The following is a 14,561-nucleotide window of genomic DNA, read 5'->3' on the forward strand; positions in this document are numbered from 1 at the left end:
AGAGTATGTTATAACCAATCCATATGCACACTTTCCTCTTCTTCGCATAATCAACTTTTGGTGAAACGCATGTCGTAAACATGCACTTTACCCTTTTTCTTCTCCCATCTGTGCACAATATATTTATTCAACTCTCTCTTTCTGTGCACTCTCTGCGCACTCCGTACAAATATTCGACTGGCCAGTGCGGTCGCCATTTTTGTTTCAAAATTTTTTAGCAGTTTTCTGAGTCATTTTTGCCTAAAATTGCGATTTAAATGTAGTATATTTCAATTTATTCGCTTGAAGTTGACCGCAAAGTTTCTAGACAAGCTTTAACTTTGCTCTTTCTCCTTCGTTTTTGTTCCACTTTTCTCTAATCACCCTTTTCGCTCATAAACTTCAAAAAACTATCAATTTGTCGATCTGTTATCACCTCCGAAATGGCGTGAGGCTTGCGAATAAAACGAGCAGGCGGAATGCCAGATGATAAGAAAAATCTGAAGATGTGTATATATTGTGTCCGTTTATCAATTCGTTTCGTTTCACTTTTTTCGTTTAGCCTAACCGATTCTATATTTTTTTTTTCCAGGTAATAACAATGTCAGCACAGACTAGCCAAGCCGCTTCGCTATCTGATGTTTTGACGAAGCCATGGAATCTGGATCAAACCGATTCTTACATGTCAACGTTTGTTCCACTTTCTTATAAAGTAAGCTTTCTTTTTCCCTAAAAATAGCAATCTCTGAAAAGCTTTAGATCATGGTTGGCTATCTCATTACCATCTATTTTGGACAAAAACTGATGGCTCATCGGAAGCCATTCGATCTCCAGAACACACTTGCCCTTTGGAACTTTGGATTCTCACTTTTCTCCGGAATTGCCGCCTACAAACTTATCCCAGAACTTGTCAGTGTGTTCATGAAAGACGGATTTGTTGCTTCTTACTGCCAGAACGAGACATACTACACCGATCCATCAACCGGATTCTGGGGATGGGCATTCGTAATGTCGAAGGCTCCAGAACTCGGAGACACCATGTTCTTGGTTCTTCGCAAGAAGCCAGTTATTTTCATGCACTGGTATCATCATGCTCTCACTTTCGTTTACGCTGTTGTCACTTATTCCGAGCATCAAGCCTGGGCTCGTTGGTCGTTGGCTCTTAATCTTGCCGTTCACACCATCATGTACTTGTAAGTTTTTTAAAATCAAATTTCTAATGCTGAACCGAAAATTTTGTAGCTACTTCGCCGTCCGTGCCTTGAACATCCAGACCCCACGCCCAGTCGCCAAGTTCATCACTACCATTCAAATCGTTCAATTCGTCATTTCCTGCTACATCTTCGGACATTTGGTGTTCATTAAATCCGCCAACTCTGTTCCAGGATGTGCCGTTAGCTGGAATGTTCTTTCCATCGGAGGTCTCATGTACATCAGCTACTTGTTCCTTTTCGCGAAATTCTTCTACAAGGCTTACATTCAAAAGCGCTCACCAACCAAAAAGAACGAATAGATTATCAGAAACTCATAAAGTTATATACAAAAACGAGTTTTTGAATAATAAGAATCCATGCTTGTTAATCGTTTACTTTCACTGTTACGGGCATACTTTTCGACAAAAATCCCTCATTTTTACCTATTTTCCCCGTTGTTTTTCTTCAATAAAATTGATAACCCTATTCCTTATCACTATTTACACAGAAAAAGACGAAGCTCCTCTTTCTTTAGCATTGCTATTTCATCATTTCTACTCTCGTTATTCCTATTTAGGTCATGGTTCTCACTAAAATCTGGCTGATCCCTATTTTTTACGGATTCTGTGCGATATCAGCAACAGCGACCAAGTAATCATTGATTCATCACTTTTTTGTTCAGCAAGAAACATTACAGATATTTCTTTGTGTCTCTACTCAAAAAATATCCACATATTTTGCCATTTTTGGCATCTCGAGATGCTTCACTGTTTGGAGAATGCGTTTTTGCCCATTTTGTCAGCTACTCGGCGTTTCTTTGTGAGTTTTCTAGATCATTGAATTTACGCGGATTTTTTGTAGTAATGTTGATTGCTTATATCCGTCACCGTCAAACAGTTGAGTACTATTCGCACCGTCTTTGTTGGGAGAACTCAATGTGGCGAGTCATGTCCACTGTAATTGCGGGTGTAGGATTTTTCACAGCCCTCTGTATCACAGTCATTGCTCATTGTGAGGATCCTGAGCTCGCAGTTGTACATGAGTGGGCAGATACTGTCGCATTCGCTGCTGGATTATTATATGCATGGGCACAGGCGGTACTCACTTGGTCTTTGGTACCTCGAATGTGCACTCTACGAGTGTGTGTTTTCAGATTCATGATAGTTCTTGTAGAGAGTGTTGCTTTCGTTTTTTGTGAGCATTCTCAGTGGAAAACCAGTCATCTAAAAAGATATTCCAGATCGATTTGTTAAAGACGATGAAAAGTTATCCCCTCCATGGCTATTGGAAGCCAGTCTATGGATTATAGCAAGTAAGAGAGCACTATGTCTTAACTAGCATTAGTTATTCATTTTTCAGTATGTTTTCATATCTTCATCATCACTTTTTTTATTGAACTGAGGTTTTCGTATCTACACTCCCCAAAAGTCGCTTTCGTTCGAGCAGAAGAAACAGATAGAGTACCAATTTTACAGAGAAACGAGGAGGATGAGATGAATAATGACAGTTAATTTTGCATTCATTTCGGGTATTTCAAAGTTATATTGTCGGAATTAAAAAAAAGTGAGACTCGGTGTTTGCGTACTTTGATTCCCGCCTCCCCCCACCGACGCTCCGCCCATCGCTTTGCAAGTGCGGCGTGGTGTTTTGGCGCCACTTGGAGATCATCGGATTTAATGAGATGGGGGTACGACGAATTCGAACAGACCTAAAATCGAACTGATTCAATTCAGAACAGTCCTTTTTTCGCACACGTACCAGAACAGAACGCAGACAGAATCGAACTGTTACAAGTTCGAACTGGAAAGGAGTCGAACTGTCCTAAATTGGAACGCTGCCTGCAACAGAGCGCGCATGAACGCACACACAAAACAGCGTTCCAATTTGGGAGGGAATCAAAGTACGCAAACACCGAGTCTCACTTTTTTTATTCCGACAATATCTTTGTTGGAAACTGAATTCACAAATCACAATTCGAGAAGGGATTACTGTAGCCGAAAGATTGGTGCACACCGCCTTACGCAAAAATGCGCAATCTGTTTTTCAGCTTGATCCAAATAAATTTTTTCTGTAAATATTGTTTACTTTTCTATTTATTCAGATGCAGGCATAACTGCGTAAAAAAACACATTTTCACAGCATTTTAGCGAAACCGTGGTGAGAGCCCATACCATTGAAGGAAGAATGTTCCTTTGAAACATTACGGTAGATTAAAAAGTTTCAATTTTCTCCTATTTTTAGAAGTCGGTAAAATAGTTTCGAGCGATTATTCTGTTACAAAAATCGGAGCTGTAAATAATGCCGAAGAACTTCCGTAACCTAAAACTATTTTTATTTTACGGAATCTCCAAATTTCGTGCGTTACGGCGACGGCCACCGGCGTTTCTTTTTTGCATCAGAATAATTCTCTCGATGTACATTTTTTTTGAATTTCAGATGGCAATTAACGATGTTCCCGTCTGGTACTTTGAAAATACTGATTTGATTCTATTCATCGCAAAACAATCGAAGAATATCGTAACTCCATTTAGGATTACACCATTGTGTGCGGATTTCAAATCAATCAAGAAAACCAATCTTTCAGTCTTTTGTTTGTGCAGAAGGCAATTTTTTTTTGTTTCTTTCAATACATAAAAACTGAATATTCAGAATCGAGCGATTTCGTCACAAGCTACATGAGTTGACCGATTTGGATATTATCACACGGATGAAAATGTTGTTTGCGCTCAGTGCTCCTGTCGACAAGAATTTTCTGAAGGAGTTAAGTAAAGAAGCGGTCGTGGAAGTGGACGAGCAAAATCGTATAGTCTCGTTTGAGAGCAAAGATCTCAAACTGAAAGGAACACATGTGAGAGTTCTGATTTGTTATTCAATCTTCAAGTAAATGAAACTTTCAGTTTTCAAGCCTCAATCGAGATAAACTGAACAAAGATAAACAAATCCTACATTTTCTTTTTGAATTTTCAAAAACGATTGATTCACCAGTTTCCGGATCATCATTCGTCAGAAGCTACGCGAAAGCGACATCGAGCACCGCAACGACTTATTTGAGAGATCGGTACGGAGAGAAAGTCTTCTTTAGATTAAAGGTGGGGGGACATGAAAAAATAATGTTCTCGAAATTCCGTTCAAAGATGCCCCTCGAGGAGTTGAACTTGTGAGGGCGATGATTGAGGGTGCGGCGCCGCTACCGACTGAGCCACGCGGGCGAAGAAAAAGCGCACTCCCGATTGCATACATAAAGGCGAGGACGACAGCTGCACGCAGAGTGACATTAAGCGTTGTACACCGTTACGGTAGAATGCATACTCTGGCCCCAGAAATCCCCCGTAAAATCTCCTGTCCCCCCACCTTTAAAAGCTTATTATAGATATGCAGCTCTTACTTCTCAAATTCATTCATGCACTGCTTATGATGCAGCCTCCAAAGCTAAAATGATGTTTGTATCGAGCACTGCGGTCAGTGAAGACTTTTTGAAGGAGTAAGACGTTTTATTTGATTTTCCTGAAATTCTTCGTTAAATTCCAGACTTCGTAAGGATGCTATTGTGGAGATCGATAAAGAAAACCGAATCACGCATTACGAAGCAAATGATGGAAACATAAAATTCAAAGGATCTCATCGGCGATTATGGCCGAAAAAAAGTTGTGCTACTGTGAAAACAAATGTGCCGGCAGTTATGAGAAACATTGGACATCCGGACGTGGCAATTCATTCTAAAAAGACATCTCCCTCGGCTGTTCAAACTTTCGTCTCTAGTGCTAATATAAATATCACTGGGGGGAGGAAGCTTGTGATTCAAGATGCTCCTTCTATAAACTTTAGTTCTACGATGAATGTCCTATTTCATCGTAGAATCAAAAGGGACGTTGTTGAAGAAGACCGACATAAGGATAACAGCAAGAACTCAAAAAGACGAATACTCAATGTAGATGTCGAAAAAGAACAAATCAAGAGATGTAGAAAATTGACTAAGCGTTCCGAAGAAAATGTTCCAGAAACTGATACCAAACACACTCCAGATTTATCTTCATCCGTATCATATGAACATTTGCGCAGAGCAATTTTCGAAAACGTCGATGAAATGCCAGAAACACAACGTACCATAGCTACTAGACACAAAATCAAGAAGGATAAGATAGAAGAAGTGAACGCTCTCGAGGTTCTCCGTGATGTTGTGAACGCTTTGAACTCCCCGCGACTCGTAAAAGTTCATAAGCTGATTTTGAAGAGAGGGAGAAACCAGAGAAATATCGTTAGTCTTCAAAAAAAACGGAAAATTTCAGATATTTTTTTCAGGTGAATCACACTAGCGAAGTAAACATGGGTCTTCGAACAGCGTTCCTCGCATTGATCAAGAACGCAAAACCCTATAAAATATCTGAAAAATTCGTTAGTCTCCGTAAAGTGCTGGTTTTGCTTTGTTGCAATCTCATTAACATGAACTGTCCGTCCTTGAGTGGTTTCCAAAAAGAAATTACTACAACAATCAGAGATTTGAGAACTGTAGACAAAGTATGTTAGAAAATAGATGAAAATTTAAAAAAATAGTTTTCAGAGCATATCCTTCAAGACGCTCAGCATGATTCTCAAAACAGTCGTTCTCGCGCTGTCATCTCGCGAAGACGAAGATGAATAACTTTTGTAGATTTTTTTTTATTATGCACACAATTTATGCCAAACTTTGTTATTGACAACCTTTCCATACCTTCCTATCCACGATATAAGATTCTAATTGATTACATTTTTATTTAATAAACTTGTTAAAAATATGGGCTATAAGCTGAGATAAACTGTTTTAAGTTTTTTACCAATTTACAAAATTATTTTTTTGAATAGACCTGCTGAATGATAATTTTTAAAAATACAATTTTTGATCCACTTTTTCAATCTACCCCACAGTGTTGTATTTCTTTTCTGTTTGTGTTTTCTTATTCTGAAGAGCACTCAGTTGTGATTCTCTCTCATTTTACCCATTACCCTACTGTTCCTTACTAATAATTAATAAAATGTACTACTACTATGACGACCAAAACGTCTTGCAGTGAGTTTTGTAGCTTCCTTCAAAAGTTCTAGTGAATGTGTTTCCAGAGGCCCGTATTCGAACTCCGCGCTTCAAAAATGGTTCCAAAAACAATACTTGCCAGCTGGTACATTGGTTTACGACAAGTATATGCAACCATTCCTCATTGGTATACATCTAGATCCTGATAAATTCAAAAAATTGAAAATTTCAGAATACGTTGTGAACAGATCTCTGAAATCGCGGACCAAAGTCATGTTCCACGATGACACTTTTAACCTTGATCGAACGAACCTAGATGTGACGCTTCATCTTTGTAGTCCTGAGCTGAGCAACACGACGTCGTCAAGTGAAGACTTCACTCAACTGGAGGGCGGTGTAGACGAAGTGGATTTTGGTCGTGGGTTCGAGTATGAGAAAGAACCATGCTTTCTCAATCAACTGATGATCAACAGCTACATCGAACAGCGGGCTCTTCTAAACCGCCGACGTCGATTCCCAGACACATACTGCCCATTCGAGAATACATGGAATAATTGGGTGCCAGAGCCGATCGAAATGAACGTTGCTTTGCGCGGAGCAATCCATACTCACAACATGGTTCAGACGTTCGATGAAAGAATCATCTCAGGATATCTGAACTTTCTGAATATCTACCCTCATCCATGCCAACTTTGCGATGTGAAGTTTTCGAATTCCAAAGAAATGCTTGAGCATTTTTTAAGTGTCATTCATATTCAGCGGGTTTGTTTTCAATTTGAAATACTTCAATTTCTATTTATATCATATTTCAGAGCTACAAAACTGGCGGGACGTTCTCTTACATTGATCTATACTGCGCTCGAAAAATTATATACGAAGTCGAGATGTCATATGCAGACAAAAATTTCGACTTTCTAGCAGATGACGTCCATTTCCAAAGTCGAAAAATGTCATTCTTTGATGAGTTCGACATTTTAACGGCTTTCGAAAGCCTGAAAAGTACGGTTGCCGTGTCGCAAGGCGTACCACTGCTTTCTCCTCCACGTAACACACTTGACACTTTAGGATGTGAGTGACAGTTCACCTAATTAATATAATATCCGTTTTCAAGATGTCGAAGCTGTTGTATTCTTACGGGTTTTTCAAGAAAAGTACAAAAGAATGCCTGAAGCCCTTCGAGGTCGCCGATTTGGTCCAACTGGCAAGACATGGTGCAACTATTGTAAGGTAGAATTCGATGCCACATTTTTGGAGTCGTTCCCAACACACTTGTTCTCTGAGGAGCATATCGATAATGCACTTTATAATGGAGTCTCTCGTGCTGATATGGAGTACTGGTTGTCGTTTATGGAACCACTTATGAATGGAAACTGCAAGAGAGTCAGACATCAGGATCGCGTGGAAGTGTCTCTTCAAGAATCTGACTTCCCGTTGTGTTACGTGCCAGTTGGAAGGGTTGAAGGAGATTTCTCTTATACCGGTATTTAGCTAATTTGAGACGAATACAAATCATTCTTTGCAGGCAAAGACATGCAACCAGTGCTAAAATATGTCAGCGACGAAATCGCCGCCAGTTTCGATCTTCTCGACGACTACAAATACCGTACTACGTGTCGTTGGTGTCGTACAGATCTTTTCACTAGGAACGGTGTTCTTCGACATATTCTTCACGACAAATGTCATCTCGATCGTTTGAATTCCGTCTCAAACGATGATCTTCGTCGCTTGTTATGTTCATTGGATATCAAGATCAGGGTTCCATTGTTCCGACAATCGAAAAGAACGTCTTCGCCGATGGATGTGAAAGAGAAGAAGTTCTATTTACAACGTCTTCGTAACGTGTGCTCTAAAAAACTCAACAACTTCTTCTCGAGTCACCAAAGAAGCACATTGAGCCAATTGGCAGCCAGAAGTTTCCCAGTTGGATTGGTCAATCGTTGTGATCTGTGTGACGTGACAATTGATCGTGTCGATGCAATGATCATGCATTTGAGCAGTGAGCAGCACATTGCGAACCTAGTAAGTATATTTATCGTCATTTTTCTATTGAAAGGCTCAGATTAATCTTCGTTCACCCATAGAACAGCCCTCTCATCGAAGATTCAAAAGGTTTTACGAAAAAAGCGTCAATCTTTGACGCAGTTTAATAGCCATTCCAAAAGTACATTGACGTCCTGTTGTCTATATTAATATGGCTTCTTGGCATAGAGCCAAATAAATAAGATCAGAAACACACTTGAATGTTTATTGGATCTAAACATCCTTTGATATCCCTGAAAGATTTACATTAATAACTTTTTTTCAGATCGAGAGCCCGCGAATTTCAAATCATGATGTACAGTACTGGCTGACAATATTCAATGTGGATGGTCGTCGTTCGAGAGTGTTTTAACCCGGTTTTTGTCACCCGTTTTGTCACAATACCCCATATGCTTCCTCCCCTTTCATGCTAACCAAAGTTCTGCCAGTTTTTCCCCAGTTTGTATATTTTTCCAAATTGCCAGATGTTTAATTGTATGTATATTTTGTGTCATCCAGCAACAAGAGCAGCTAAATATCAGCTTGCTTTCGAAGAATGAAAATTTTTTACCGATAATCTTTTAAATCTCAAGAGATGTGCTTCTCCTTATTTGTTGTTTTCTATCAACCACTCACAAGTTTGTTCCAAAATTAATTTTCGCATCCTGTTAGAAGATCCTTAAGATCTTAAAACCACCACCAGACACGGCTAGTGGAACAACGATCAAAAAAGACTTCAATGCTGTTTTCTTAGCATAACGTCTCCTTTTTCTTCGAATTTTTTCTTTTTTGAAAAGAAAATAGCAACGAGAATTTCCGGCTGTTTTCGTCTCATTAAATGAGGTAATAGTCGGGGTGTGTTGAGACATGGGCGGTTTAATCTGCTTTCCCGTCACTTCCGTTACAGCATTTTTTTATTCTTGCTCCTGTTTTCAAGCTCATTTTGGCATTTTTTTCGAGGTTCACTCGAACGGAAATTCGAAAGATGTGCATGTTTTGCACTGCTTCTGACCGATTGTTTAAACTGAGTCTAGCCAAGCGATTTAGGAACAGAAGAAAACGATATTTCCATGTAACGAGAATGTAAGCCATTTAAATTTGGCCCCCGAACAATAAAAAATGATCTTCGATTGTGCCACCTACAGTAATCGCATCTTCAATAACACAACAAAAGTTTCATTTATCATGATGTAGCGTTCGAATTCCGAGATTAGCTTATCGAGAGAGAAGAGAGCACGCCAGTGAATCAAGAGAAGATTAAAAGACACAAGGATGCGCGAGGTCTCATTTTGAAATAGTAGAGAAAAGAAAGAGAGACTGGCGATTAGTGGTGTGGTCGAGATTATCTAGAAAGAGGTGGAGCTGCTATGAGAGACGCACATCCCCATCCATGAAAAGCTTCTTTATCACTTTCTTTCACTTTCTCCTGTTCATCCCACTCTTCTATTAATTTTCCAGTCCAAACTGCTTGAACGAATTCGAATTCGTGTGAAAATGTGGGATCCGAAAGATAACATTGAGGCTGGTGGACCAGTTGATGAGGATGTCCTTTTCCCACCCAACTATACACCGTTTTTCAGCCTACAAACTGTTGTTTCTGTTATTATTCCTGTATTCTGCTTCTTTTTGATGTTTGGAATTGGTGAGTAGGCATGATAGTGATAGACAGAGAAGAGGTATTTATTTAAAAAATATATTGATATCAAATTTTATGTAATGCCGCGCTCAAAGTAGCCTCCAGGATTTGGAAATTGCGTCCAAAGCTGTCAATTTTTCCAGATTTTCAATGGACTCAAAACTTCGAATTCCCTCGTTGTAGCTGTGTTAATTCGAGGTCCAAAAAAAGAAAGTATCTTGTTAATTTACAGCGGACCTCGAAAAATTAACACAGCTACAACGCGGAAAATCGAAGTTTCGTGCTCCTGGAAAACCTGGAAAAATTGGCAGCTTTGGACGCAATTTCCAGTTCCTGGAGTCTACTTTGAACGCGGCATAAAATATGTAATGAGCCTCCTGAGATTGGAACATTGTCTAGACTGAAAATTCTAGAAATGTTTTCAATAAGCAAAGTAAATATCTCATGGACTATAGCTTAATGAAAACACTTGCAGTGATATTTATGATGTACGTTTATCGTCGTTTGTGCACACGAAGCCCAGTATTTGAGCATATTCTTTGCGAAGAAGAGGAATTCCCAATTCCACGACCTACAACCCCAGGGTGAGTATCCTAAATAGTCGATTCCATGAAATGAAGCCTAAATTTTAATGGAAAAAAAATTTAGAAAATCATTAAAGATAATTTGAGACCGGAATCGTTTCGACGCAATTCTGCACAAGCACAATATCGGTTGCTGATCAAAAGCAAGTTTGAGCGGGAATTTGGAAAATCACGAGCAGAGTGTGGTCTTTTGATGCCCGTCAGATTGATTACTTCAGTTTCAGAGGACGAGGAACATTTCTAATAAATTATTTTTCTTTTTTTTCTACTTTCCCCATCCAAAAATACGTTGTATCTCCGAATTCACAAAACAATCACATTTCTCTGGTCTTGTCCTAATAAAAATTTCGAATACGGTAAACAATTGTGTGTAATATGAGATTCTGTGTATGCGCGCGCGAAATACAAATTGAATGCCCGCAGTTTTTCGCGCACTATACATTTTTCGCCTATAGATTTTTCGCCTATAGATTTTTCCTTCTAGATTCTAGAAAAAAGAATACCCCTTCTCAAAATAGCTCTTTTATGTTTTTATGTGTTTTTAAGAAACCTTTTATCATGTCCGTTAATCCCTCTAAAGATTATCCTTATCCCCGATTTCCTATTGCAGAAATGTCGGTGCCGTGCACACAATTCAACCCTTTCGGGTCACAGGATAAACCCCTGAAAATGCTAAAACTAGAAATGGAAGGAATTCTTCAGAAGTTTGAAGAAAAGAGCACTCCGAAGGGTGCAGAATTAGCAGAAGAAACGAAAAAGTTCGCCAAAGTAATGGAAGGGCTTGCAGACATAGTGACAAATGGTCATGCTCATATGGTAATTTAAAATTCTTCTGAATCGCAGCATTTAGAATGCAATAACTTTTCAGATTCAGCCTCTAGTCGGTGAAATCGCAATTCCGTTCTCAAAACTGATTGTAATCTTCGGAGGAAAAAGTACCGACGACACAAGATCTCCAGAATTGGCGAACCTATTCCGTAGGATGGCTCGATTTATACAGAAAGTTGCTGATCTCGCGCAAGAGCCTTTCAACTCGGACGTTTTGAATGTATGGGGACCCATTTTTGAAGCTTTCTTAACATCGAAGCACAACTCGTTCAAAGAAAATGGAGCCTTACTATGGAAGAAAACGTTCGGCTCAACTAAAGTTCCACTGCAATGGCCAATTGGTTTGAGGTATTAATGCTACATCTCTATTTTCATTGACGTAGTTTTGTTACAGAGAAACTCTCGAGAAGCTTCCTAAAAGACTCGGAATCAGTCTCCCACCTGTTGCAAAACGGTCTCAAGGTGTTCCACTTTTGTTCCCGGATGATGATGCTATGGATGGTTTGGCGTTTTCTTCCGAAGAATCCGATGATTTCAAACAACCTAATCAAGTGAATGACAACGTTCCAGATAGCCAGAGTTCGTTTCAACTTTCTCAACAGCCTGCTGTAAATGAGATGGCTGATAAGATTCTCATATATCATAATAAGAAGTTGGACCCTCCGAAAGTGCCCTCCAAAACTGCTACACCAACACGGAAACGCACTGGAAGAATCTCCCTGATTGATGAAGATAGTTGTGACTACGTTCCAATTACAGCTACACCACCATCCGGTCGGAGAAGTAAATTAACGGATCGACAAAAAGAGACACTCGCTCAAATGTCAGGCCCGCGAACTTCCATAAACTACATGGATGAGGAATCTCAGAGTGGTATTCAGAAGTCGGAAGGAATGAAAAACGCATTCAGAGCCCTTAATTTCGAGATAGGAGAGGATAGTGTCAGTGTACCATCTCCCAAGAAGGTTGAGAAGAACGATAAAAAGAAGGAAGAGAGACCAATCAAACGGAGCCTATTCAGTTCTCCTATAAAGGCCCTACCCGTTGTTTCATCCAATGGTTCCAGTTTTGATCAAATAGATGAGGAACCGGAAGTGAAGGCGACGTCTCCGCAAAGAAAGCGAGTCAAAATTGATGAGTCTGAATCGTCAATAGGAGACTCTCAACAAAAACGACGATACAAGAATGTGAGAAATTTATTGCAAACAATTTTCAAGCTTTTAATTTATTTCAGACTCCCAGACACTGTGTTCCAGCTGAGTCGCGGAAGAGTTTGAGACAATCTGCGGAGAAATTAAGAACAACAACATCCTCCGAATCATCCAACGATTCTCAAAATACCATTATCATGTCCAAATCTGATGATACCGATTTAGAGGAGGTCGCAAAACCGATCGAGGAGAGCCAGGAAGCTCTTCGAGAACATAATTCAGCAGAACCTAATAATTCCTTTGCCATTCTTGCTCCAATGTATGATCTTGATGTTCCGGAAGCAGTGAAGTCACCACCAAAGACTCCTAGAACTCCGTCGATTTTGCGAGGCTCCAAAAAAGCTGTCGATTCTCCAATGACAGAGAGAAAGGTAATAAAGAGGCAAAAATAAAAACTTTACTTTTTCAATTTCAGAGAAACCGAGTTCATTTCGGTGAAGACTCAATTCCAAAAGATACTGTATCCTCTTCAATGACTCCACGTAGAAAACAAACATTTGAGAGCAAGAGTCCAAACAGACCAATGACCGCGTCAACAATCGAATCAAGATCCAACAGCTTGCTCGATATGTCTTCACGCACTGATACTTCTGCATTCTTCCCATCTCTCGTTGGTTGTCAAGACAAAGTAGACAAGATCCTCAACAGTCTCGTTACAATTTTATCCAAACAAATGAGAGATTCTGCGAAGAAATCACTCTCGAGTTTCGGTGTTACCACTATCGGAGACTTTGCATCACTTTCAAAGTCACAGATTGAGAAGTTGACCTGGATAAAGGGGAAGGTCAGTGGAGCGAAAAGTACGTTGGCACAATACGAAAAGACATGGAATTCGAATAAGAAATCAGGCGAGGATGAGGTTGATATGAGTGGAGCTTCAGCTCCGGTTGTCGAAGAAGAGAAGCTTCAGAAGGTCCCAGAAGCGCCAACTCAACTTGTTTTAGAAGAGCAATCATGTGTAGTACAATCTTCCGAAAATCAGGAGGAGAAGCTTCAGGAGGTTTCAGAAGTTACAGCTCAAGTTGTTGTAGAAGAAAAATCATCTATAGTACAAACTTCCGCGAATCAAGAAGAGAAGCTTCAAGAAGTTTCAGAAGTAACTGGTGAAAAATCTCCAGAGTTCGTGGAACCTGAAAATGCTCCCACCACCAATTCACAAGCAAAACAGGGAGTTCAAACGCAGTCGGCGGATGCTCCAACCGCTTCTCCACCAGTTGAAACGGAGGGTCCGACTCTACAAGAATCTGTAGAAGTTATTGAAAAATCGCTTGAAGCATCGCAATCACCAGTTAGTCCAATGTCTACTGCCACGTCAGCCTCGAAAAGTGAACCATTGAAGATAGAAGGATCAACTGGTGTTTCTCATAAGAGCTTGGCTCCGATCTTTATTGGTAAAGAAATCAAGAAAGAGTATGCGAGTCCACAAAAAGCTTTCCAGCGGAAACTTCCAAACGTTGATGATTTCTTGGAAGGTAAATTAATCTATTCATTAACCTCATCCAAACAAAAACTGTTTTTCAGACGCTCGAATTTTACATCGTATCTGTGGAAATCTCATTTCTGCTCATACCAAAAAACAGTGGCCGATTGATAATTCAAAAGTTCTTTCTGAAATCGTCAGAGCTGCTGGCACGTTTTCAGGTATTGTTAAAAAACGTGGTGACGATGAAGAATGGAGAGAGATGGAGTACGAAAATAATGAAGAATCAAGAACTGTCGAGGAAGAGGTTGGGCAACTTGTAAAAGTCTATAAACGATTCTCGCGTAATCACACATCCAATATGTCCAATTCTCTTCCATGGGGAAATGTTATGGATTGCATCAATGAGTCGGCAATTCTTCTGGAGAATATCTACACTGAAAGAACTGACTCTTCTTAATTTTTTTTCTGAAAACAACTTTATTAATTTGCTAATTATGATCTATTTCGTAACATGTTCCCTCATTTGTCCCCCATTCAGCGTGTAACCAATCATAATCATAATAACAGCCAAGACTTAGTCTTACCCCAATAAACCCTTTCAATGAAAAACTAATTGCGTAACATTTTTCTGATATTCTTGATGGCGTTTGAGGTCATTGACTTTTTTTTCACATCGAGTCTCT

The 14,561-nt window shown here is 39.6% G+C and overlaps 6 protein-coding genes across 6 annotated transcripts; all 6 read left to right on the plus strand.

Annotated features, from left to right (window-relative positions):
* Nucleotides 1-580: 580 nt before the first annotated feature.
* On the plus strand, nucleotides 581-1,492 carry Cbr-elo-2 (the record flags this gene model as incomplete). Its single annotated transcript, XM_002632367.1, has 3 exons — nucleotides 581-691; nucleotides 739-1,172; nucleotides 1,222-1,492. The coding sequence occupies 3 exons, from the start codon at nucleotides 581-583 to the stop codon at nucleotides 1,490-1,492; spliced, it is 816 nt and encodes a 271-aa protein (XP_002632413.1).
* A 627-nt stretch (nucleotides 1,493-2,119) lies between these two features.
* On the plus strand, nucleotides 2,120-2,683 carry CBG00439 (the record flags this gene model as incomplete). Its single annotated transcript, XM_002632368.2, has 3 exons — nucleotides 2,120-2,366; nucleotides 2,413-2,484; nucleotides 2,532-2,683. 3 exons carry the CDS (start codon nucleotides 2,120-2,122, stop codon nucleotides 2,681-2,683), a joined length of 471 nt encoding a protein of 156 aa, XP_002632414.2.
* Nucleotides 2,684-3,608: 925 nt separating this feature from the next.
* On the plus strand, nucleotides 3,609-5,811 carry CBG00440 (the record flags this gene model as incomplete). The annotated part of the gene is made up of 7 exons (XM_045244754.1): nucleotides 3,609-3,775; nucleotides 3,822-4,020; nucleotides 4,070-4,230; nucleotides 4,543-4,653; nucleotides 4,701-5,427; nucleotides 5,472-5,687; nucleotides 5,731-5,811. 7 exons carry the CDS (start codon nucleotides 3,609-3,611, stop codon nucleotides 5,809-5,811), a joined length of 1,662 nt encoding a protein of 553 aa, XP_045091573.1.
* A 370-nt stretch (nucleotides 5,812-6,181) lies between these two features.
* On the plus strand, nucleotides 6,182-8,569 carry CBG26223 (the record flags this gene model as incomplete). Its single annotated transcript, XM_045244755.1, has 7 exons — nucleotides 6,182-6,216; nucleotides 6,264-6,364; nucleotides 6,410-6,939; nucleotides 6,990-7,245; nucleotides 7,289-7,657; nucleotides 7,700-8,196; nucleotides 8,483-8,569. The coding sequence occupies 7 exons, from the start codon at nucleotides 6,182-6,184 to the stop codon at nucleotides 8,567-8,569; spliced, it is 1,875 nt and encodes a 624-aa protein (XP_045097934.1).
* A 1,121-nt stretch (nucleotides 8,570-9,690) lies between these two features.
* On the plus strand, nucleotides 9,691-10,660 carry CBG00442 (the record flags this gene model as incomplete). The annotated part of the gene is made up of 3 exons (XM_002632370.1): nucleotides 9,691-9,838; nucleotides 10,308-10,416; nucleotides 10,504-10,660. 3 exons carry the CDS (start codon nucleotides 9,691-9,693, stop codon nucleotides 10,658-10,660), a joined length of 414 nt encoding a protein of 137 aa, XP_002632416.1.
* Nucleotides 10,661-11,028: 368 nt separating this feature from the next.
* CBG00443 lies at nucleotides 11,029-14,335 on the plus strand (the record flags this gene model as incomplete). Its single annotated transcript, XM_045244756.1, has 6 exons — nucleotides 11,029-11,232; nucleotides 11,267-11,592; nucleotides 11,639-12,431; nucleotides 12,479-12,826; nucleotides 12,871-13,927; nucleotides 13,977-14,335. 6 exons carry the CDS (start codon nucleotides 11,029-11,031, stop codon nucleotides 14,333-14,335), a joined length of 3,087 nt encoding a protein of 1,028 aa, XP_045091574.1.
* Nucleotides 14,336-14,561: the final 226 nt, after the last annotated feature.

Source organism: Caenorhabditis briggsae (genome assembly GCF_000004555.2).
Source record: "Caenorhabditis briggsae complete genome, chrIV, whole genome shotgun sequence".
Taxonomy (NCBI): Eukaryota; Metazoa; Nematoda; class Chromadorea; order Rhabditida; family Rhabditidae; genus Caenorhabditis; species Caenorhabditis briggsae.